At 35.6% G+C, this 27,323-nt stretch overlaps 1 protein-coding gene across 3 annotated transcripts; it reads left to right on the top strand.

Annotated features, from left to right (window-relative positions):
• Positions 1 to 1,767: 1,767 nt before the first annotated feature.
• LOC128231491 (uncharacterized) lies at positions 1,768 to 27,323 on the top strand. Of its 3 annotated transcripts, none has more exons than XM_052944387.1 (26): positions 1,768 to 1,915; positions 2,646 to 2,778; positions 2,966 to 3,177; positions 3,852 to 5,794; positions 7,442 to 7,462; positions 8,148 to 8,292; positions 8,927 to 9,053; positions 9,643 to 9,709; positions 11,829 to 12,095; positions 12,797 to 12,937; positions 13,703 to 13,855; positions 14,209 to 14,318; positions 14,464 to 14,513; positions 14,685 to 14,853; positions 16,213 to 16,359; positions 16,653 to 16,798; positions 17,148 to 17,295; positions 18,115 to 18,255; positions 18,675 to 18,802; positions 19,274 to 19,389; positions 19,850 to 19,947; positions 20,768 to 20,833; positions 21,169 to 21,273; positions 23,641 to 23,736; positions 25,252 to 25,338; positions 25,812 to 27,323. In XM_052944387.1, exons 5-26 carry the CDS (start codon positions 7,453 to 7,455, stop codon positions 25,848 to 25,850), a joined length of 2,556 nt encoding a protein of 851 aa, XP_052800347.1. In that variant the 5' UTR covers positions 1,768 to 1,915; positions 2,646 to 2,778; positions 2,966 to 3,177; positions 3,852 to 5,794; positions 7,442 to 7,452; the 3' UTR covers positions 25,851 to 27,323. The 3 variants fall into 3 exon arrangements, with proteins under 3 accessions (XP_052800347.1, XP_052800346.1, XP_052800345.1); XM_052944386.1 differs by having other exon boundaries at positions 1,904 to 1,989; XM_052944385.1 differs by lacking the exon at positions 1,768 to 1,915 and adding an exon at positions 2,002 to 2,160.

Here is a 27,323-nt window from a genome sequence, read left to right as displayed (position 1 = left end):
CGGTTAGCTACAATAACATGGCAGTTAGACATGTAAACATATCGGTTAGCCACAATAGCATGGCAGTTAGACATAATAACATATATCGGTTAGCTACAATAACATGGCAGTTAGACATGTAAACATATCGGTTAGCCACAATAACATGGCAGTTAGACATAATAACATATATCGGTTAGCTAGAATAACATGGCAGTTAGACATGTAAACATATCGGTTAGCCACAATAACATGGCAGTTAGACATGTAAACATATCGGTTAGCTACAATAACATGGCAGTTAGACATGTAAACATATCGGTTAGCCACAATAACATGGCAGTTAGACATGTAAACATATCGGTTAGCTACAATAACATGGCAGTTACACATGTAAACATATCGGTTAGCCACAATGACATGGCGGTTAGACATGTAAACATATCGGTTAGCCACAATAACATGGCAGTTAGACATAATAATATATATCGGTTAGCTACAATAACATGGCAGTTAGACATAATAACATATCGGTTAGCCACAATAACATGGCAGTTAGACATAAAAGCATATCGGTTAGACACAATAACTTGTCGGTTACACATATTAACTTGACATATCGGTTAGCCACAATAACATGGCAGTTAGACATAAAAGCATATCGGTTAGACACAATAACTTGTCGGTTACACATATTAACTTGACATATCGGTTAGCCACAATGACATGGCAGTTAGACATAAAACATATCGGTTAGACACAATAGCATGGCAGTTAGACATAATAACATATCGGTTAGCCACAATCACATGGCAGTTAGACATAATAACATATCGGTTAGCCACAATCACATGGCAGTTAGACATAATAACATATCGGTTAGCCACAATCACATGGCAGTTAGACATAATAACATATCGGTTAGCTACAATAACATGGCAGTTAGACGTAATAACATATATCGGTTAGCCACAATAACATGGCAGTTAGACGTAATAACATATATCGGTTAGCCACAATAACATGGCAGTTAGACATAATAACATATCGGTTAGCTACAATAACATGGCAGTTAGACATGATAACATATCGGTTAGCCACAATCACATGGCAGTTAGACATGATAACATATCGGTTAGCCACAATCACATGGCAGTTAGACATGATAACATATCGGTTAGCCACAATCACATGGCAGTTAGACATGATAACATATCGGTTAGCCACAATCACATGGCAGTTAGACATAATAACATATCGGTTAGCCACAATCACATGGCAGTTAGACATAATAACATATCGGTTAGCTACAATAACATGGCAGTTAGACATAATAACATATATCGGTTAGCCACAATAACATGGCAGTTAGACATAAAAGCATATCGGTTAGACACAATAACTTGTCGGTTACACATATTAACTTGACATATCGGTTAGCCACAATGACATGGCAGTTAGACATAAAACATATCGGTTAGCTACAATCACATGGCAGTTAGACATAATAACATATCGGTTAGCCACAATCACATGGCAGTTAGACATAATAACATATCGGTTAGCTACAATCACATGGCAGTTAGACATAATAACATATCGGTTAGCTACAATCACATGGCAGTTGGACATAATAACATATCGGTTAGCCACAATCACATGGCAGTTAGACATAATAACATAATACAGTTGTGGCGTTCCATAAATAACACTTACAAAACAGCTATGTTCTGAATGTCATACTTTGGGACTTTGCTAACGAAAAATGACTTCCTTGTTTCATTTGATTTAAAAAGGATCTTAAAACGGTCACTGATTCACTCTATTAATAATTTAAACCAATCTGACTAATTACTGGCCGATCACTGAACGAATCGCCATCATTTTTCCGAACGAATCGTCTTCCGTTTTGTCTGAGTCGAGTTTCGGTGTTAAGGTATCGTAAACAAAATTAAACTTATCACGTAGGTTAGAAGTGCAATAAACCTATATAGCTATACCATACTACGGGTATGTAAATACAACGCCCCACTCCAAAAGATAAGTTGGTTCAATGGTTTACATGTACACAAAGTTACCAGTTATGTAAACTTCAATGTATGTTATTATAAAACAATGGTAGTCTGTTAGTTATGGATAGTTTTGGTATTGTGCAAAGACAAACGGTATTACAGCTCTTAGGTGAGTGGTGGTTTTAACGAACAAACCAGTTGTACATTGATTAGACATCGTCTTTTATAACAGGTTGTTAATTGTTACACCTTGGCTGATTTCTTAACTTAAGGGGTTATTTCAACTTAAAATAACTTATACACGTCGTGTTGCATAGGCGTCAAATCAGCAGTACATATTACTAATATTAGTTGTTTGTCTATACTAAATAGTCAAATTACAATGTACGTAGCCCTGTAGTCAATAAATGGGTACTGACATCGATTTAAGTATTAAAGATATTTGCATACATGACTATTACAAAAAGCAGGATGGTAATTAAATTCCCAAGAGATGCGCAGGTAGCTACGATGACAGCACTGCAGACTCGTCATCATTGTTGTAGTCACAGATACCAGGATATATATACAAATCCCCACAGAATTGTGGACTTTGGAGTCCAATGGTATTATCGTCCTATAAATCCAGTATTCTTGACCATATTATATTTCCAGCGTGTGTGTGCATTGCGGGGGCGGGTGAGGTCTGCCGGTACCGCGGACCGCAGGGCCATGTTGTGCAGGTCTGCCCCGAGCGCTGCTGCACCACCAACGACTGGGAATATCAATCAGACCAGATCTGCTGCGTGTACGTCTGAGCCGATTTACGTAACTCTAATATTTATTGGCAAAATATATACTGTTAAAAAGTGTTACCTTTTTGCATTTTTAATAATTGAATAAAATATCAAAACAAACACTAATTTTATTAAGTGTACAAGTTAAAAAAAGTGTGAATCAGACAGTACATCATTGAAAACTTTACTCCCTAACAGATACCGGCACTCCAGTGAGTTATATATGGGTATTGGTCTGTCCGGCCTGCTGTTCATCGCCCTGCTTGTCATCTGCAGCACCTACATCTGCTGCCGCAACCAGATCCGCCGACAGGCTGCGGAGAACCGACGCCGACACACTAACACCCGGACACGATCACGGCACCACCCACCGGAACACTCAATAGCAGTGTTCACCACCCAGCGTCCACGTACGCTATGTTTTATCTGTTTCCTTAGTTTCTTGATGAGGATTGATTGTGAAAATATATCGGCCTCTATAATAGTTTAAGTTTAATTTAGGTGCATTTTTATTTTACGTTGATTACCTGTTTTAATCAGATCCTTTTATATGAAAACGGTCACGATTTCATTGTCGTATGCCTGGTTTTAATGGCTGATAAAACTCTACACAGTTAACGCGAGTCTGACCACGCTGGTAAACGAACCTTTACTGGAAAGACATTCTCATTCATCAGAGGTTTGATATTGACCAATCTAACGCATAAATTGGTACGCATAGCATCATCACTCTGGTGAACGAGAATGTGGAAAGATAATATGGTGCAAATATATTTTGATAAATGCAAAGTATACACCTTTTTACCAGATAGTTCGAACATACTGCAAGCCTTTCTGGCAGCCATTTTAACTGTCCTGGTTCTGGCAGCCATTTTACTGTCCTGGTTCTGGCAGCCATTTAAACTGTCCTGGTTCTGGCAGCTATTATAACGGTCTTGTGTGTTGTTTTTATGAGAGATATTCATGACTATAAATGACCATACCCTATAACAAAAGCTAATATATAGACTTACAGTCGCGATGATTTGATCTTTAATTATATATTTAAATAGATCGTATTTTATAGGACTTTATTTTCTTACAGCTGCTAGTGGCCAGGTTGAACCACCACTACCACCGCCGTACGACGATACAGCACCGCCGCCATATTTGCTTCCCGGCGAAACCGGAAGTGACTCCATGAAGGACAATCAAATATACCCTGCCGAACCTCCACCAAAATATTCTCTGATCGCTAGTGAAAATTAAAACACAAATATACTTAAAGGGTCCTAAAATACAAGCGAGCGTAAAAAACAACAACAAATGAAATGTACAATTGAGAAACTACTACTTCAAAAATTAAAATCTGTGTTTATGTTGCGTATCATGACTTACAAACAAAATGAACATGAAGAATGAGAAGGAACTAGTAGCAATTGCCAAACAATAAGAGCTATGGACGCTGAACGCTCTCTTTGATTCTATATTGTTATAAGTTATTGTATAGTGTTATGTCGTACATATATTTTGCATTCAATATTTATGTGAATATTGAAAGTGTGATGATACACACCTGCATATAAACAGGTGATGCATACATCTAGCAACTTAACTATATAAAGGCAAAACGTTCTTTATAAAATATGATAAAAATACAAAGACATGTATGTATGTTCGAAATCAAATTCGGCCGTTGACAATATCAGAAGGCATTATTTCACGGAGCGGGCCTCCCTGAATATGCTGAGTTTTGCGTTTTTTTCTTATTTTATATAAGAATGATTGAGATTGTTAGACATATGTATGTTTTGTTGTCAATAACATCTAGCTATTACTTTGTTTTCTTCCAACAGTGAAAAGTTACCTACAAAAGCTGTTGGTAGAAAGAGGAACATGTTTCCATACTAGTAAAAACTAATTATAATATTGTGCCGGACTGGGAACGCGATTTTGGCACAGTCATGGCGCACATTATATATTTTTGGAGCAAGAGTATGTATGGGACGTTCATGTTGTCAATCAACAAAGTCAAAATAAATTGTTTTATACGTTTGAAGTGCAGTACCATTTTAACCATAATACTAAATGGATGGATGTGCGCGAAAAGCTTTTCAAATAATTGACCCCATTGGCATACATTTGTATATATGAGTGCTAGTGTGTATACACATACAAATTAAAATATATATAGCCGTTTGAAAATTATCCTGAACGTCTATTTAGCTTTGACCACAAGATGCTACTGTATAGTAAGTTCTGTAAAATTTTCAAGAGAGATAACTTGGTCCCAAAATCAGAAAAATACTTTCAAGAGGCCAATCTCAGTCTCAACTCATTTTATCTCATAACAGCTTTATATCATTAAAAAACCTATACAGTACTGTATGTTTTACCCTTTTTACCGAGCATTTCTTCATAGTTTTTGTTGATTGAACAGCTGTGTTCAATAATTTCTAAAAAAAAATGTTGAGAGCAAAAACTGTACTGCCCGCAGATATACCTGCTAAGACTGAAGATGAACCCGACACGTCCCCAAAAAGAAATCGAAAGACGAAGTAAAAAGACGATTTTGAGTCTAATTAATTATTTTTGAGTTTTACTCAAGTATTTTTGTGCTAAAGAGACGGTTCTTTTCTGAATATTGAACAATGATCTTACTCAACACAATGCACAAGAGAAAGAGATTTAAAAATAGTAAAACATTCGACATTTTGAATAATGTAATACTGAAATGAGGAAAAATGAGTAGAGATTGAGATTTAGATTTGACATGAGCATTTTCGTGATTTAGGCCTGCTGTTTGGAAGTTTAACATATATATACCAGTACATATAAGAATGAATGGCGGATGGGATGAACGCAAAATCTGCAAACCCCACACAGCGGTCATATCTAGTAGATATTGGTAAGGGGAGGTCACAGGCAGGAGATTGTGAGCATAATTGCAGCATTATGTTGACTGCAACCTATTATTCAATAAAAAAAAACACACAACGTAAATACTTGTTTTTAATTTAAAGCTGTGGCAAGTGGATTGTATTCAAGGTACGAATTTCATTTCCATTACTCTATTATTTTTAATAATAGTTTAAATATATTATGGCCTTAAATGAACGATGTGAGCAAATAATAAAATGTAACATGTTTTCGCGACTTTAGGTTACACTTGGCAAACACATCAACGAAAAGGAGAGCACTCGAAATTAGGCATTTGGAATACTGTATTAAGTCTAAACCAAATATGAGGACTTGGCGATAAATGTTCAAGTCTTGCTATGTAAAATACAGAATTTGAGCAAGCCCTCAGACATTGCAATAACTGTCGGTCCAACCGTCCTGACCAGTAAAATTAAATAGGGTAGGTCCGTCTGACAAACAGTTTTCATTGCCAGATTTAAAAAAAAAATTATGAAGATTTAATCTTTATCAATTATCAAACACTCCCTAAAAGCACAGGTGATCGTCACATAGCTTGGTCACTAAAATGTGACCCTTTAGTCCATTTTAATTGTTTTAAATATTAACAAAAATTGATTAAAATTGATTAAATGACATTTAAATATATTTCTTAGTAGAGTATAACCTGAAAAGATATATATATATATATAAAATAGACCAGGTTCCCATGTCCAGAAATCCCCATAACCACGGGTGCTCTGACAAAATGCTATAATTTTTACACTGCCGGAAAGGTAAAAGATTAAGCTATAAGAAAAATGTAACTCTTATGCCAGTTCTTCATACACTTCTAACATAATCAGACGAAATGCGCAGACTCAACACTGAAAACACCAATTACCAAACAATGAAGAGGTTCAAAAACTATGAAAATTTTCCTCCTTAAACACATTAAATACAGACTTACATGCAAACTTTGCACATGCATTACAAAGAGAAGCTTGAAATATCATCCCTACCATTGTGAACTCGTTGAATAAGACTCATATTTAAGTCGATAATAGCTGTCCAATGAAAACGCTTCTTGCATTTTAGACATAGCCGAGTGCGTGGTCAAGGTAAAATTTGCAAGAGGGTGATTGGAATTGAAAGTAGAAATAAAAAAGTTAAAAATTGACATATTATTGGCCTCATACTAGCTTGTATTGACAATTCTAGGCTTGTTTTGAGGAAATACTGTATTTACCAATTTTGGGACTACCTGGTGTCTAGTCCCTTTAAATGGTTATCACCACGCTTTCAAAGAATTCTCTTGCTCAAAGACCTGGACAAAAAAATTACCATTAGGCAAGTAAAAGGTCCATCCTGTCTGCCTTTAAAGGCAAGTCAAGTTTGAGTTACATATTGAACATTTTTACGCACTGGATATCTTTGTTGTTAGCTTAACATTCCCTGTATATTATTTAGTGATACTTCAACAGGATTATGATTGACATCAGGTAGTTTGAGGTTGATGAAGAGAAAAGGTCAGAAATTCAAAGGATTAATTTGAAAAGAAATAAAAAAATTGCTTTATTGCTAAATTTTATTTTGTCAAGTTAAAAAGGTTTACAGCAAGTAAGTTTGAAAAGCTGCTTGCCAGACAATATCAGCTATTAAAATAATTATTTCAAAGACTGTGTATAACCCTCTAGTCTTTGTTCTGCTACAATTTTATTTGGACCATCTTGTTGTATATGAGCATGAAATTGTTGTGGTATTAAATATGCTTTAATTTTTTGTTATTTTTTTCAGAATTCTAAGAGATGGATGCAGGTAAAACTTTCAATAATATAAACTAATTTATTATCTAGTTCTTTTTGTGTTTCAATCAGACCTACTTTATTATAAACACATTCTAATTATATATATAATTTATAAATTACTCTCATGTTTAATTATATTTATCCTATAATCTGGTATTTTTCTGTCAAGGCAAAGTATCGAAAAACATATAAACTCATTGAACTAATGAGTTAAAAAGTATAAAATATGATACCAAGTCATGCTGCCACAGGTACAAATGTGGTTGTACCAAAAGTGGGAGGCATATAGAGTTCCTCATGTCCATCTACACGTTCATGTATATACGCCAGAGCAGCATTCTTCTGATATAATATGATGCATTTTTTTCCGATGTTGATTAAAATAATCAATTTTGTAAAACTGGCAACATTCATCAACAACAGAGTGTCACAAAATTTTGGCATTGAGAAAAGTTTGATGAAACAGTGTGTGAAAATACTGAAAAAAACATCAGACGAGCATTGGCTTTCGCCTTTGGTGCTCTTGTTTACTGGTATATCAAGAATTTCGATGAGTTTAGGAACTTTTAAAGCAAGATAATGTTTGCATGATTCTACTTTTACCAACAAGTAAGCAGAAACCTATATTGTTACCTAACTATGTAGAATATTGCAAACTATTGATAATTATCACACAATAATATGTATATCTAAAGGGACGTTGGTGTGGGCCAAGCTGGAGGGTCACCCTTGGTGGCCTGCCATGGTATCGCCTAGTGTGCAGGGTGCAGTCACTAAGGCAGACAAGACACATGTCTGCTTCTTCTCTAACCCCCTTACAGTAGCTTGGATCAAAGAAAAGTAAGCTTTATGTATACATCAGTGTCACATTATATATTTATGCCTTTTATTCCATTCACAATGGGTTGAACACTCTAAGAGTGCAATTGTACTCATAGCAGGTATCTGATATGGGGCCGATTGTTCAGGACTTTGTTAAAGTTTACATCATTATTAACGTCCTCATTTTTAACTTTTAAATCAATATTGCTCTGTAAATTTCACAGAGACACTTATGATATGCAGTATTCCTAACAAGAGGTGAGAAAACTGTTTCAGCTGTACTTGTTTTATTTAAATATATGAATATATCAAATATTTCACCTTTTAAAAGTTAACAACAATGTTGTTAATCCCGTTGTTAACTTTAACAACTTTCTGAACAATCGTCATCACATTGTGGCATCTGTTAAAATAGCATTGTTTATCTTTAGGTTTAGCTTTCTTTTGTCTGTTAATATATTAAGCAGTAACAGTATGAGAGTTATATTTTATACAGATTTAAAGAAATATGAAAGCAACTGAAAACAGACCGTTTAATATTGTCTCTAATTTGTTGGTTGAATTTAAAAAAGAAAAACATAATGTTTCTTTCATCAATCTGAAAAACAAACTGCAGAATAATTAATGATCGCTATGTTTTCTCCCGTGGTAGGTGGTTGAGTGCATTCAAAGGTGTGAGTTCCCCAGAGTGTCAGACAGGCGGCAAGTACTTCAGCACAAAGAAGACATTCACTTCAGCCCTGGACGAGGCAGGCAGGGCAGAGTTTCTCTCTAAACAGGTACGTTTACATCAATGACTTCTCACATTTCAAAATTAGTGCAAGCCCTTATAAGGCTCAAATGAAGAGTGGTCTCATAAAAATGTCTGAGTTTTGTTACCGTATATGTTTAAACATGTATATTTGACCTTGGCCATATCTAAAATATTATTGCAAGATACATGTGTTTAAATTTAACATGGTACACATGTCCCAGAGACAATACACACATGTCCCAGAGACAATACACACATGTCCCAGAGACAATACACACATGTCCCAGAGACAATACACACATGTCCCAGAGACAATACACACATGTCCCAGCAGTGCCCTTAACTCTGTGATTAATACTTTTATACCCCTTTTTATTGATAAAGAAACAACTGAGGAGCATTCTGGCATGCTCTTGTTTTATCATATTTTCCACATGTCCACACCCTTAATACTGTTATTTAATAGGATTAACAACCAAAAGTTTACATCTACTCATTGGCTCGTGGATCAAAGCAGTTTTATATTCTGTTGAATTAAAAAAAAATATTCATATGACTTGTTTTTGTAAGGAAATTTGAAGAAAAGAACTATATATAAATCAATGATGTTTCAGGAGAGATTACAGAAGTATAAAGTGGAATTAAAGAAACCAAAAGCGGGAACTAAACAGAAAAAGACTGGTAGGTTTAATCATTTTAAATTGTTAAGAAATAGAGATGAAACATACATGATTTCAATGTCCATTGTACATGTACAACATGAAATGGAATCACCATTGCCATGATGAAGCTATGTCCATAAGCCAGTTACAGATGTGTTGCATGGATAGTTTACATTAAATAACCTGACAACCACAGGATACTTGATTTCATTATTATATTTGTTCCTAATTGACGCATGCACACATGTGCATATTTAACCTTTTTGTCTTTAGCCCTTTCAAGCCTTTATCCCTACTTTTTAAATTTTAAAGATAGAAATATTTTGAGTAATGTTTTCTTTTGTCAAATTTAATTCCTGAATAACTGATGGTGTCTGTTATTTTTCTCTTCCTAGAATGAGACTGAAAGTTAAAACCCATTATGTATGTATGTATTTCTTTAGACCTTGCGGTCAAGGATAACCCGTGAAAGTGCAAGCACTTATTTCCAACGGGGTCCTTTGTTTTTGCTGAAGGGACAGCATGCTGAAGAGACAGTGGTGGGATACAAGGAAGTCCGGGTGCGATACCCTAGCTCTTTTTCGAAGAGACCCCTTGGTTCTTTTATGTGCTCCGTGTAAAGCACCGATACACGGGGTACAACTTTCCTGGGTTAAACCAGTACTGAGTACACCACTTTTCCAAGCACTACCCTTTAAATGCCAAGCGCCAGGCAAGGGAGCTACTTGTACCAATTTTTAACGTCTTTTGGTATGACGCGGTCAGGGATCGAACCCACGACCTCCCGCTCCGTAGGCGGACGCTTAACCACTAGGCCACGGAGACGGTTCATTATTCCATAAGGATTATTTTCACAAGTTTCAAAGAAGCACAATTCATCCATTGTTTTGGTATTGGAGCTTGTAACTTAATTCCTATAGGCGGATCTTAGAATAGAAGTCACAGTTATCAATGTCATTAGTCTGGCCTTTTCACAATTTAGTGTTTCTATTTTCAATTCAAAGGGTCCTGGCCACATTCAAATTAAGGTGAGAAAAACACTTGGTTGTAACATCCGGATCTCTTGTATTTCACTCTGTTCTTCAAGTCTTCTAATCTCGCTCGGTTCTCAGAAACATGTGCTAGGAATTGAATACCAGCTGGGTAGTGAGTATTTAAAACTCTGTGGCTTGCTTTATCATACCATTGGCTATGACTATTTGTGCATAAATTACATAATTTACAAATGATCAAGGGTCATTTTTTACCTATTTCATTAACTATATGTGTTTGAATTGTCTGGATTTGACTGGGAATTACAGTTGCTTCTATCGCATGTCACTTATAGAATTTAAACACAATTTCAGTCGTGATGGTGTCAAGCCATATTGCAGCTATTAGGCGCAGGCAGACTTCGATAAACTCAACTAAACAAACAACTGTATTTATTTCTTGTCTTTTTCACTGTCAAGGACAGAAATGTGTTTGTAATTGGTATTTGTAATTATTTGTTGTCAAATGTGATTCAATGTTGATATTGCCTTAATTAAGAGATAATTTTCATTCAGACTGTATGTGCCCAAACTATTTTTTCCTTACAAAAAATGCATTTTTATCTCTCAACACATCTGGTGTGAAAAAATAATGTGAATCTGATAGATCCTGATCTTGTCTCTTTTTTTAATTACCCTAAGGTAAGCAGTATTTATTGGCTATTTTAAAAATCAGATAACAAGTGTCAATATATTGACTACAGACTCTTTTATGTAGATTAAAAATGTACAGTACATGTTTGTTTTGTGTTCTGGAAAGTTGGATATATTCTGTTATGTGAGTTATTTTTTATTTCTGCTTCTAGAAATAATTTCAAATTGTTTTACATTTTATTTCTATGGTTTTCCTGGATTGACTTGGAAGGATCCTTTTAGAAATTACATAATAAAGAGGGAATATGACTGAAAGCTGTTCTTAGAAAGACACACTATGTATTTTATCAAGTTGTAACATTAGTATGTTATGGACATCTGCACAGTGAAATCATATTATACTTTTTTTACACCTATACATACTTTGGGGAGACAGACAAAATCCTTTTTTCATGCATATAGCTTAAGAATGTTATATAGATCATACTCGATTATATTTTATTGAACAAACAGGAGTAGATGGTCCTGAACCAGAAAAAAAGAAAATAGTGAAGACAAAGGCTCCCATCCCAAAGCCAGGCCTGAAGTCAGGATCTAAGTCAGGACCTAAGTCAAGACCTAATCCAGGCCCAAAGTCAGGATCTAAGCCAGGACTGAAGTCAGGACCTAATACAAGCCCAAAGTCAGGACCTAAGCCAGGACTGAAGTCAGGACCTAATCCAGGCCCGAAGTTAGGGCCTAAGCCAGGACCAAAGATAGGACCAAAATCAAAAGTCAAGAGTAAGCATTATCATCTCTCCCCATTCTGTTTTTTGCAAAGGTCTTAAAGCTGCACACTCACAGATTGACAGTTTTGGCATATTTTTTGTCTCAGACGCAGCTAGTTTTGTCATCAATGCCTTCAAATCAGTCATATAAGGTAACTCACAATAGAACAGATCTTAATTGTTTGAAAAAAGGCGGACGGAAAAATCTATTTTCTTAACGCATTAGAAACACTTTTAGCCATAAAACATCTATTTTCAACCATAGATAAGAAAAACTGTGATCTAATACGAAGTCAGCCTTCTTATATCCATGATTTCAAGTCATTTATGCAAAAATTAGCTAATTTCAAGACACAAAAAAAATGTTGTCAAAGCCGTCAGTCTGTGAGAGTGCGGCTTGAAGGTGTAAATAAAAAACAACAGATTCCAGTCAATTTTAAATTCATCTCATTTTTAATATTGAAATTTGTAAATATTTTGTGCTTATCATTGCCATTTCAAAGATACAGTAAAAGATGAGGTTAGTAAATGATCATTTAAGAGGTGAAAGGTGTGAACCCCACCGAGGGAGTGGTCTTTATGTTCAATTAGCTGTTCAAGAAAGATTTCCATACTTGTATTTACCCAGGAAACCGACTTAGGAGCATATAATATCAGCTTATAACTGTCTGCACAATTCAGCCGAAATATAAACTATAACTTGTTATCTTTCAGGAGGAACGGCTGTTGTAAAAGAATCATACAGTGCATCCGGACCTATTCCAAAGGCTTGGTCGACGTCATTTGTTCTTATGAATACCGCAGACGTTCCAGAGAATCTGATGTTGGGACAATACTTAAAGGTCCCTACACACAGTGAGTGGACTGAACTACTATCTTTGATAGGATGTTATCTGTATTGTAACTATCTGACACACTTACACTTAGGTTTGTACCGAACAATGCTTTTATTTTGAAAGGGTTTTATTTGTGAATATTTGCAGCTATTAGTCTATGCAAATCATATTGTGATATGAAAGCATTTTGGATTTCCTCAACTGCTAAACCGATCAAAAATGGCTGAAAGGTGGGAAAAAAATTCACTGATAGGGGATCTCCCAAATTCAAAAAAATCCACAGTACAATCATAAACCCCATGTAAAGACATTATACAGTTTTAAATAAACATGATAATGCGATGATAGTTAATCATTTGAGGTTGTTGTTTTTTTGGTATATTTCATTTTTGAAACAATGTCGAACCAACAGGATTAGGTGACTTCAATGCATATAAGTAATTGTTCATAACTTAAAACTATATTTTTGTGGGGAAAAATAATATAGAATACAGATTGGCTTCTATTCAGTATTGGTATATATCATATTTATAATTTATTTTCAAATGAGCTTGATTGCATCCCTTTGACTTGCATATTTCATAACAATGGGTCATGAGGGAATATCTGAGAGACCAAAGCATAGGCTTCTAAAACATTGCATTCTGATGAAGTACATGTTTAAGATGAATAGTACCTCATGAAAAAAACATGAGTGTATAGGACATAGGGTACCCAGCAGAATGGATCTCTGTTATATTTAGACACTCATAAGCAGTGAGCTCATAGGAGTCTATTATTTCAGGTTCAAGTTTCACAAAGATTAAGATTGAGATGCCCGACGACTTTGACCAGGCAAAAGTGGACAATGAAGACGATGACGATGAGGAGGAGGTGAATGACTTTGACTCTGAGGATGAGCTTAATGATTCTGATGCAGACCCGCATTACGATCCTGGTATGACTCATCTCCTTCATGTAACATATCATACAGTTACTGTGTTGCCTGCATACCCCGGTAGCATAGCAGACACTTATGAATCATTGTTGCCTGCTTTGTCAGTTACCAGTCAGATCACCATGGTAACAGTCCTCAAATAGTCAAAATGATGGACTTCCCCTACACATGACACATTAAGTGTGTTGTAAAAGGATAAAAAATGCTCAGACACAAAGTTTTATTTAGAGCAATTACACTATTTCGTGATGTGAAGGAAAAATATGCCCTTTAATGTATTGACATAACATTGTTCAAACAAACAAGAAAAAAATAAAAGCTGTTTTGAATTTAAATGTTTTTCTTTGCTGTAGAGGATGGAACTGACAAGATGTCTGATGAAGAAATTCTTAGGGAGGAGTCTGACTTTGACTCCGATGAAGACCCTGGCTGGAGCCCCTCCAGCAAGAAAGCTTCCTCCATGGTTTGTAGCATCAATAGAGTCAGAGTTATTACTGTGATGTAATTATCAGAGTTCATACTTTCCATGATGAATTGTGTGTATGTGGTTAACTTGACTGTGATTAATATAGAATGTACATGTAAGTTCCTGTGTTTTCTGTTTGCAGAAGAGAAAGAATGTTTCAAAGTGTCAGAAAAATGGTGCAAAGAAGAGGAGGTACTAAGTATTCCTGAACAATTTGTTAACTTTAGTTCATTGGATTCAGTGTTATTTACTTGCATCTTTTTCTCCAAAATGACTCCTTTTATGTTTATGTGTGTTGAATTTTGATTCAACGGCTAAATTTGAGGATGGAGTATTCTAATTCCAATGGTTTCAAAATTACAGGGTGGCATCTAGTTCCAGTTCTGACAGTGAAGAGGAAACAAGCCAAGACTCCTCTCCCAAACCTGCCTCAAAGAAAACCAGTAAAGTGAATCATTCGTCAAGCAGTAATGCACCCTCAGGACCTCGCAACAATCTTATCATTACTGACAATGCTCCCACAGGACCCGAGGTAAATGTGTAGGTCGTTAAAAAAATACATGTTTAGCAATTATTTGTGTAGGATAAGCACAGAGAATGTTTAAAGTTTGGACCTGAATTTAACTTCAATTTATTAGAATACACAAGGTAATTTCTTTTCATCACTGACATATGAAAATATGAAAGCAGCACCAATTTCACATTTAATTTTGAGAATAAAATAATTACCTGGATATGAAATGGTTGAGTGTAGATGTATCCGAATCAATTCTCATTTTAGCCTTTTATTTTTATTGTAGCCATCTATTTCCATTGTAGCTCTCTGTTCTGATTGTAGCCATCTATTTTCATTGTAACCCTCTATTCTCATTGTAGCCCTCTATTCTCATTGTAGCCCTCTATTCTCATTATAGCCATCTATTTTCATTGTAACCCTCTATTCTCATTGTAGCCCTCTATTCTCATTATAGCCATCTATTTTCATTTTAACCCTCTATTCTCATTGTAGCCCTCTATTCTCATTATAGCCATCTATTTGAATTGTAACCCTCTATTCTCATTGAAACCTTCTATTCTCAATGTAGCCCTCTATTCTCATTATAGCCATCTATTTGAATTGTAACACTATATTCTCATTGAAACCTTCTATTCTCATTGTAGCCCTCTATTCTCATTTTAGCCATCTATTTTCTTTGTAGCCATGTATTTCATTGTAGCCCTTTATCCTCATTATAGTTCATTGTAGCCCTCTATTCTCATTGAAGCCCTCTATTCTCATTGTAGCCCTCTATTCCCATTGAAGCCCTCTATTCTCAGTGTAGCCCTCTATTCTCAATGTAATACTGTATTCTCATTGTAGCCCTCTATTCTCATTGAAGCCCTCTATTCTCATTGTAGCCCTCTATTCTCATTGTAGCCCTCTATTCTCAGTGTAGACCTCTATTTTCAATGTAGCCCTCTATTCTCATTGTAGCCCTCTATTCTCATTGTTACCCTCTATTCTCATTGTAACCCTTTATTCTCATTGTAGCCCTCTATTCTCATTGTATCCCTCTATTCTCATTGTAGCCCTCTATTCTCATTGTAACCCTCTATTCTCATGGAAACCCTCTATTTTCATTGTAGCCCTCTATTTTCATTGAAACCCTCTATTCACATTGAAACCCTCTATTTTCATTATAATCCTCTATTTTCATTGCAACCCTCTATTTTCTTTATAACCCTCTATTTTCATTGTACCCCTCTATTCTCATTGAAACCCTTTATTTTCATTGTAGCCCACTATTCTCAATGTAGCCCTCTATTCTCATTGTAATCACATTTTCTCTGTGTACCCCTTCTTCTCATTGAAACCCTCTATTTTCAATGTAGCCCTCTATTCTCGTTGCAGCCTACTATTGGTGACTTCCTGTTGGAGAAGGCTGAATGTCCGGATGGAAGCATCCCGTTCCTATGGCGATATAAGAAGGGTGGGCTCATACAGAAGTTTGAGAGGAAAGAGGAGGAGGGCAAAGTCTTTTATGAGAATATTATGAGTGTAAGTTATGAATTATATGAAGGATTCTGAGTTAAAAGTCCCTAAAGACTATTTTTATATAAAATTTAGTGCTTATTGACCTAAATGTTTTTAAGAACTACATTTTAGAGTGCTCTAATATGTAAACATATTTTGAGTCATATGGGTTAAGTTAAGGCATATATATATTTCCTATCAGTACTGGTTTGTGCTTATTTTACCCCAACTATTTTATGTTAGGCATTTGATGTTGAACAAGTTTACTATAATTTCAAGCACTTGTAATAATTCTATCAATTACCCATGGATTTCAGTATTCTGACTGGTGGGCTTGCTATGCCCACAAGTACCAGAGAGTTGATGTACAAGTGCTGTTTAAGTTCCGTAATGTGGAGAAGGTAGCCCTGGTCAACAAGCCCACCATACTGCCCAGCGAGCCTGTCCCTACATCCACTGAAAGGTGCATGCCGTCATGTGTACATTTATTATGGCATAATTTCCTTAATCATAAAAAGAAGTTTAAATAGCATTTACATACCTGTAAACAAAAAACATTATTGTTCTAATGAAAAAATCAGAAAAGGCGAAATATCTGACGCTTAATTTTTTTTTATAGATCATGCTAACAAATTATTTTTTTATAGATCATGCTAACAAAAATTAAATTCACAACTTCAAATTGTGCATACATATACAGATCTCTCATGACAGATAAAAAATTCTTTAAAAAAATCCAAAAGAGCAATGACTAGTTATGCACGTAATTGATTTTATTGTTACCTTGTAACTGTAAGTATGTACATATTAAGTGATCCAGCAGAAAGCAGCGGGAATGAGAAGGGAACGGAAAGTGAAGGGGGTAGGACTGGCTCCCCCCAGGCTCAGGATGGCGAAGTTACCTCCACCACACCTGAAGTTAATACAGACAAAGGCGATAAACATGAAATCCCATTCGCTGTAAGGCCTATGATGACCGTCTTGTCAATTAAAATACTTCGGGTTTCAAAATGTATGCATGATTATAAATGTAGCTATACTCTTTCATTTTCAAAGGAAATATTTGACAGACTAAATTGAGGCATGTTTTTATATCAATCATGTTATGCTTTACAGAAACCTTTAAATGTATGTTTAATGTTTGTACCATGTAATTGAACAAAGCACAAAACAAGTGAGTGATAGTAAATTCATATTTCAATAAGTTCAAGGTCAAGATGGCTTTTAGAGGTCAGTAAAACTACAAACATATACTTGTAGAACAGTAAATTATAATGTTCTATACTTTTTATACAAATTTTGACAAAAAGTATCAAATTTTCAGCATTTATAGCTCTTAATAATGAAATTATTTGTTAGCACATAATTCTTAGGAGCTTATTTTATAAAGACCAGAGCCATGATTACATAGTGTCCAAATGTAGGCTCAGACTCAGTTAAGCACTTTTGTTAAATTACAAAGAATGACCTTTTATAAAATTCAGCAAACATGTCATCAAAAAATTCAAAAGTAAAAAGGTTACAATGAAATGAAGATTAACAGTTTTGCCACTTGAGTATGAAGTTAGACTTGAGACTGTGTGTAATTATGATTTTCAAACCACATCAAGTATACAATATGATATGGTATGGTTGAAATATCAAAAATGATTTACATATCTGGTGGTAAAGGAGAAAAAGTTCAGAGAACAATATTGGGCTGCCTCCATGCTATGTTATTTTTTGTTTAAAGAAATTTCTCTTGAGTGCAAAAAGCAATATTTAATCTTTCCTGTTCAGGTCGGTTCATTTGTGATGGACAAGAAGGACCTTCGTAATGTGGACAATTTCCCCATCTGGAAGATAGAGAGCCAAATCCTCATCAAAAAGTTTGATGCTGTCATTAAGAAGGGAAAAATGCTACACAAAGCTGTCAAAACTGTAAGTCTTGGGTCCTTAAATTGGAGTTGAAAACACTGATGTGTCAATGAAATGAAAATGATATTTTAGGTACCAACAATTTGTTCATTTTCTGACATTTTATTTCCTAACTGAACAATTTATGTCACACCATCCAAAGCAACCTGTCATACTGGTAGTTGGTTTGATTACAAAATTGAATATCTGATAATCATAAAGAAGAGATTATTAGGTGAGCTTGCAGTATTTATTTGTGCACATACATGAAACACCACTAGTAAAATTATCCATATGACAGTCAGCATAGAAATCATATTGAAAAGTAAAGATAATAATTATATTGACTTTTTAAATTGTCTGGAAACAAGCATTTCATAAAAAAAATGTCTGTATTTGACCTGTCATTGTTGTACAGAGGTATGGTGTTATGACTGTTGTAGTATCGAGGATATAAGGACATTGGCAAGCAGTATGTGTCTGTGGAGGTACGGAAGTTGTTTGACTTTCCCGGGGAGGACATTGTCGAGGTGCTGGAGGAGTCCAGGCCAAAACTAGACCTCAACACCAGGTACTCTAACTGACTTTGTTGAAGTTCCTCATTATTAGACTCATATATTCTTTGATCTGTTGTAGATATACATAAATGAAGTATGTATTTGCTTTAAGCTTTGTATGTTTAATACAATCAACTTGAGTTTAGTAAAGGGGCGTCTTTTAGTGCTGAATGTAGCCTGGAAAGGCTGTGAATTCAATGTAAATTGGTCTTTAAAGTATTTATATAGTTGCATTGCAAAGAATTGGCAGAATTATTGCAGCAATTGATGAGGGGTTTTATCAGGGTATCCTATTTTTTTTTCATTATAATATGTTAGCAATCATGCTTATAAAAATTAAAATTACTTGACTATTAAATTGACAACTACTGGCAAAGTTGGAAATGACATAAAGATAGGATTGAGCCATCTTTGTTCAATGAAACAAGAAGCCCTATATATGTTTCTAATTCAATTATTACTATTTGTATGTGTGTGTATTACAGTATGGAGGAGCAATATGAAAAGAATCCTCTCCTGCGTCACTTTTATGTGTACATGCAGGTTCTGCTCAGCCAGGCCCTCGAACCCGGCTTCCTCGACGAGGTCATCAAGAAAGATGGTAACACTGTGTTTGTGTCTGTTCTGATTTATAATTTGTGAGAATGTTAAATAAAAAAAATATACACGTATTGTCAGCACTTGCATATCTTAATAGGCTTGTCTGTTTTACAAACAAAAAAGTTGTTGTGATGGTCTTCCACATTGTCGTGTGTGGCAGCATGCAGAAAAACTAACCTTGGCAAGAGAATACTCACTTGTGTATAGCAAGGCCCACAACTCTGGCAATAAAAATTGTTGAGTTATACCTATTTACAACTGTCGAAAAACAACAGACAAATGTTTTGGTATTGGGATAAAATAAATCTTGGTATTGCCTATTACTGTTACTCAACATAAGTCAATGAGTTTGATAAGCAATAAGTATTTTGTCATCACCGTTTTTAAACACAAATAAATTGTAAAAATATATTGTTTTATAAAGGTAGTTCAATGTTTGAAATACAAGCCCGTTATTTCAGACCCCACATACATCGAGCCCATGAATGAGGTTAACAAGCTGGTACAGCAGAAGATGGCCAATATCGAGAGGAAGGCCCGCTGGGCAGATGACATCAAAGTAAGGGCTGAAAACAGAATATTTAGTGCTATCTACTGGTTCTTGAAAGTGTTATTTTGTCATACATAAACCATAAGCCATATCTCAAAAACTCATATTATATAAAGTATTCATATGAAACTTTACATTGCATATGTTGTGAATTACAAATCTCTCATCTCAGGTGTATCCAAACCTTTCACTTTTGATAAACTGATTGGCCGGTAGGCCTTATGGCCAACTAAGATGGACAAGTGTGGGTATTGGCTTTCAAATCTTGTACAAACTGTTATATCAGATCAAATATAGAATGCTTCCTTTGTATTTTTGTATTTAAATTTGTTTATTGTTTAACTAGCTTAACGTAATTGTCACAGTGGCGGTCAAGTGTGTGTTAGTGCATGTGCCCTATAATCGTCTGGGCTGTAACTCGCCATGTTTATTCTGATTTTAGAATTACTATGAACAAATGTTCATCATGAGAAGTCTTGTCTTGTACAAAAGCCATATCTGTGGGTCAAAGGTTAAGGGCACTCAAGGTGTCATTGGTCATGTTTACTTGCTTTTTGACTTGTTTGAAATCACTGTCATGCATAGCCACATATATCAGGTCAAATTAGTATGCAAATACAACTATTAGAACTATATGATTTCGATATTCATGAAACACTTAGCATTCATGAAAAAAAAATTACAATGTTTATTTCAACAACCTTTCTCAGTATTGATGCATTATTTTTCATTCAACAATGGAATGCTTGACATTGTTTGCGTTGCGCCAACATAGATCATGTTTATGAAATCAAATCATTGTGTATCATTCTGTATTTGTCTTTTTCAGACTGCCTTAAACAAATGTTCATATCAGCGAGATGTCCATAAACCAGACAACAAGAAAATATGTGAGGTAAATCATCATAGAGGGAAATATTCTCTGTCTTTTCTTTATTTGTAGATAAAACAAAACTTTGTTAAGTGTGCCTGAATAATAATAAAAAAAAAGCAGAACAAGTTGTTGAAAATATATTTAAGTGGAGAAGTTGCATCACTCAGTTTTTTTGCCAAATGTCTCACTTTATTCTGTTTACATAATTATTGTCCTTATTGATTACTGTCTTCAGAAGATTGAAGTATAATTATATTTTGGTGTACTTTGGCACAGTTGCCAAGAAAGATGGCACAAGCTGTGGTATAAGCCTTCACTTATATGATTTCTTACCTTATCATTGCTCATTCTTGCAGGCGGTGGAGGGCAGCGAGGACTCGGTGACAAACACTGTGTTCCTGTTTGGTGTCAACTATAACCATGACACCCTTAACATATCCAGTAAATCACACCCTTGCCAGGTAAAATACATACCCTTACTAGGTAACATACATACCCTTACCAGGTAACACACATAGTCATGCCAGATATCATACACACCATTGTCAGCCAACATACACATGCTTGCCAGGTACACACATTCATACACACCCTTACCAGGTAACATACACACCCTTGCCAGGTAACACACATAGTCATGCCAGATATCATACACACCATTGTCTGAAAACATACACATGCTTGCCAGGTACACACATTCATACACACCCTAACCAGGTAACATACACACCCTTGCCAGGTAACACACATAGTCATGCCAGATATCATACACACCATTGTCTGAAAACATACATATGCTTGCCAGGTACACATATTCATACACATCCTAACCAGGTAACATACACACCCTTGCCAGGTAACACACATAGTCATGCCAGATATCATACACAATTGTCTGAAAACATACACATGCTTGCCAGGTACACATATTCATACACATCCTAACCAGGTAACATACACACCCTTGCCAGGTAACACACATAGTCATGCCAGATATCATACACACCATTGTCAGCCAACATACACATGCTTGCCAGGTACACATATTCATACACATCCTAACCAGGCAACATACACACCCTTGCCAGGTAACACACATAGTCATGCCAGATATCATACACACCATTGTCAGCCAACATACACATGCTTGCCAGGTACACATATTCATACACATCCTAACCAGGCAACATACACACCCTTGCCAGGTAACACACATAGTCATGCCAGATATCATACACACCATTGTCAGCCAACATACACATGCTTGCCAGGTACACATATTCATACACATCCTAACCAGGCAACATACACACCCTTGCCAGGTAACACACATAGTCATGCCAGATATCATACACACCATTGTCAGCCAACATACACATGCTTGCCAGGTACACATATTCATACACATCCTAATCAGGTAATATACACTTCCTTACTCCGTAACATACACACCCTTAGGTAATATATACTTCCTTACCCGGTAACATGCACACCCTTAGGTAATATACACTTCCTTTCCCGATAACATACACACCCTTAGGTAATATATTCTTCTTTACCCGGTAACATACACACCCTTAGGTAATATATTCTTCTTTACCCGGTAACATACACACCCTTAGGTAATATATACTTCCTTACCCGGTAACATACACACCCTTAGGTAATATACACTTCCTTACCTGGTAACATACACACCCTTCGGTAATATACACTTCCTTACCCGGTAACATACACACCCTTAGGTAATATACACTTCCTTACCCGGTAACATACACACCCTTAGGTAATATATACTTCCTTACCCGGTAACATACACACCCTTAGGTAATATATACTTCCTTTCCAGGTAACATACACACAAACCATTGCAAGGTAACAAATCTTATAATGTTCGGTATTTCCAGGTAATATACATGCTTGCTGGCAATATACACCCTTGCCAGGTAACATTTGGTATTGCTAGTTAATATTAACACTTGCCAGCAATATACACCCTTGCCAGGTAGTATAATTGGAATTGCCAGGTAATATACACAATTATTGGCAATATACACCCTTAGCCATGAAGATGTTTGGTATTGCCAGGTAATGTACCCTTGCCAGGTATCATGTTTGGTATTGCCAGGTAATATGCACCCTTGCCAGTTAACATGTTTGGTATTGTCAGGTGATATATACTCTTGCCAGGTAACATGTTTGGTATTGCCAGGTAATATACACCCTTGCCAGGTAACATGTTTGGTATTGTCAGGTAATATACACCCTTGCAGGTAACATGTTTGGTATTGTCAGGTAATATACACCCTTGCAGGTAACATGTTTGGTATTGTCAGGTAATATACACCCTTGCCAGGTAACATGTTTGGTATTGCCATCTAATATAAACACTTGCCAGCAATATACACCCTTGCCAGGTAATATATATGGAATTGCTAGGTAATATACACCCTGGCAGGGCAATATACACCCTTGCCAGGTAATATGTGTGGTGTTTATACAAAAAACACAAAACTCTCAACACGTCCAACAAAGGACACCATTACAAGGGAAACTTTGAAGACTTGTTAAGTTATGCTTTTATTGTGTTATTGTATAAATAGTATGTACATGGAGCATTTGCACATTTTATAGGACTGCAACATATACATTTTCAACTTTCTGCACTTTAGTGCAAACCCTGTTAAAAGCCTCTTATACCACAAATAGATATTTAATAAAGGAATTGTTACATGTATATAGTAATCAAAGCATGTTAAGCTTAATTTATTGTGTATTATGTATTAATTTTTTCAATGCTAATGCCATCCTTACATCTTATGTTACAGGAGTTCAGAGTGGGGAAAACAGCCATGCAGTATATTACACCTTACCATCAGCTGTGTCACTTCAAATTCAACTTGTATGACAAATGCAAAGCAAAGGTATGATGCTTGAAATTGATAAGGCACAGCTTATGAATTATGAGAACTGCAAACTTGCCCGTCTTCTTTACCTCAGCAAACAAATTAAATGCTGCAGATCTTTATATTTACATTTACAAGGCTCAGTCAAACTAGAGATTTACTACTGCAGAGTTAAGGCAACCAAAATAGACCAACCAGTTACAGCCACTGTGACAAAACCCCAGATTTTTTTTTTGCATATAACATGCATGGATGTACAATCTCTTGCCATATTTAATACAATAATGACCTGAGTATCTAAGTCAGATGGCAATTTATCAGCCATTAGCAACACTTGCCCATCTTACTCCAATATTTGTATGGTGCTCAACAAACTTATAGATTACTTACTTAATCTTCATGTTGATTATGGAGTTGGTGTGAGGAATCCCTCAGTGCTCCTCAAACTGTTGAAGGAACTTTATCTCTGCTGCAACAACCAACTCAGCAATTGTCTTTCCACTTGTGTGACTAGAAGTGTGATTTTTAGCTCTACTGGCCAAAGGCCAGAAGAGCTTATGCGATGGTAATGTGTACGTAGTATGTGCATCCGTGCGGTCGTGCGTTCGTGCGTCTGTAAACAATTGGTTGTGAACACGATACAGTCTTCAGTTTTGATTGTATCTCGATGAAACTTGTACAGTATCTAGATATCCATTAGAGCTCGGTTCCTTTCGAAAACCAGATCCGCCCATAAATGCCTAGATTATGGGCCATGAAAGTTTTAAAGAAATGCTTCCTTTTTTTAGCCAGGTCTGCATGAGCGAATTCTATTTTTAGCCAAGTTTACATGTACATGTAAATTCAAGTCTAGAGTTAAGGGAGACAATTTGCAAGTCTAGGATTTTGAGAGACAATTTGCTTATTGCTTCTGCGGTTGATTTTGTGAATTACTCTGCCTTGTTCTTGTTGAAAGCCCATAGGCCATTTTTTAGCTTTAAGTTCTGTAGTTTGCGCATTCATCTTAACAAAATTGGTTGTGAATGTTTAAGTTATGCACCTGGTGTCATTACTGGCCACACCCAGGATTCACAGGTTTGGTAAACATAAATCTGGAAAGGTTTGAAAATCTTTTTGTGTGTTCGTGCATCCATCTCAGCACAATTGATTGTGAATGTTTGTTCAAATTGATCAATGTTGTCCTAGGATGCCCTTGACTTTGACCTTTTGACCAACTTTTTTAACTTTTAAAACTACAGAAATTTTTACTATGAGTACAGTTTTGAAAGCATTTTTTTTTGTCAGATGACTTTTACTTGGCACATATTAAAATAGTTCAGCAACTAATCTGCTTACAATTCTGGGCTCAGATGTTGAACGTGCTATGTTTTCAGGTAACCCAAACACAAAACATAAACTATATGTCTGTTGCCTTTTACCCATACATACATGCTGTAGATTGATATGACCACAAAAGCCATGCCAGTAGAGCATAGGCCCTTTTGGGCCTCTTGTTTCTGTTGGTATCCCTTAATTCTTGACCATGTATTACAGGTCAAACTGGTGAAGGAGAAAGAAGGACTGAAAGAGGTGGAGAAGATTATGGACATGTGTCTTGGTAACAAGGCCTGGGTCTTGCAGGTACACTTATACGCAGTGATTAAAAGACACATTACACTTCCTACTTACATACAAGTAGGCTTCAGCATTAGAGAGTCTTGGCCAATGTTTCTAGACATTGTTTTTTCTGCAGTTTTGACATTTGCTTTGTCATAATAGGCAGAAGTGTTAATCTATTTTATTTAAAAAAAACGTCATGGTATGATGGTATTGTTACAGCCTTTTAGCCATTGTCATTGGTGTACAAGCACTTAACATGAATTAAGGTAGGCATGTTGCCAGAGAAATTGGACATATGTATAGGAAGGCACATAACTGGATTATTGTCCTAAACAACAAACCTTACATGTGAAGACAAGCCATGGCAGGTGCTCTTGGTTTTAAACTCTTATTATGTGCATATTCAGAATGTCTGAAATACTGTTAACTTTACACAAAGATTGCATCATATTTGATCAAGTAGTATAACTTTGTCTTCCATTTTGATATTTCAGAACTTTGAGGACTTCACCGCTCTAGTTGAAATTACTTAAGCAGTTGTATGTGAGCTTCCACCAAAAACTAAAATCTCAGGATGAAGGATCTATACTTGAAATGAACATCTTGCTGCAATGTGATCACTACTAATGTGTGGAAAGAGACATACAAACGAGAGAATATCCTCACAAATCACACAGTTGGTTTACTTGCACCATGTTGACTGGTTCCACTGTTCAGATGGTATCTTGTTCCACTGATTTCTACTGCCAACCAAACGTTGGGTACCTTGCTGTTTGAGCTGAGCAAACTCTTTGTACATAGAACTATGATGAAAAGATCATGTTGTATTCGAATTGTCATACCAGGTACATGTACAAGAACATGCTAATACATGTGTGGTGATTATACCGATACGCAGGGCTGTCTCTCAGTTCTAGGGGATTTTGAATTAAAAAAAAACCCAACCTTTTCTTAATATATAAATTTTTGAACCTGTAAGCGAAATGCAGTGTTATATGGACTTTCAGATTAACATAAGTAATGACTGCAGGCAAAAATGACGGAATACTGCAGGTTAAAAATTCATCTATATGTTTGCTATTTTTATTAGTTTTGATAAATATTTTTCCTAAATGGGAATTTTGAAAACATATTCTGTTTAAGGTGTTGAATGAGGCTGAATATCTGTCCTAAAACAAGAAAAATACAGCCCTGATACTTTACAGCTATGTGCCATTCTTTCTTGGATGGTATGAAATTAAATGTTTTGTTCTTTTTGCCAAATTGTTCAATGTTGTTGTCTGTGGACTGATAAACTGAATTGCAGTATACTTTTTGCAGCTCTATTGTCAAAAAACAACATAAAAGATATGTTATTGGCCTATCATTTAGGCTTACTGAAGACAATTTTCAACAACTTTTGAGTCAAATTATTATTGTTTGCTTTATGACGCCTGTTTCAGTTTCACTCACACTGACAGAATTTTTTCTATATATACTCAATATGTAATAAGTGCTTAGGGCTATTCCAGTAGAACATATTATCCCCTGGGAGAGAAGGCAATTATCTAAATAGTGTACAGGTGGGTGTCTTTTTTGAAAGGGTAAATTTGCTTTTGTAGGGGGGTGGTATATTTTAAAAGTGCCTTCCCCTCCGGAGGTTATATATTTAAATGGAATAGCCCTTTATTAATAATAGGTAAAATCTTGATGTTTAAGAAGGTCAACACTTCTTAGTCATTTAGATTTTACCCAATATGTTCTTAGACTAAATGTCTTAGATTGTAACCTGTTTTATGACATCATGTCTGCTATGTTGTAAAACTACAAATCTTGGCAATTAGGATAGATAAATAAGGCCGATATGTGTTTTCATTGGCCCGCAATGTAGGTATAAATAATTTTAATAGTATCTATGTATAAATGACCACATAAACAACATTGAAATTGATTTGTGTGCATTTTTTTTATTTGATTAGTTAGCACTGCATTGCAATAGTTTGGAATATCTTAGATAATAGATACCA

This window comes from Mya arenaria, chromosome 4 (assembly GCF_026914265.1).
Source record: "Mya arenaria isolate MELC-2E11 chromosome 4, ASM2691426v1".
In the NCBI taxonomy this organism is placed as follows: Eukaryota; Metazoa; Mollusca; class Bivalvia; order Myida; family Myidae; genus Mya; species Mya arenaria.
This window is presented reverse-complemented; position numbering and strand designations above follow the sequence as displayed.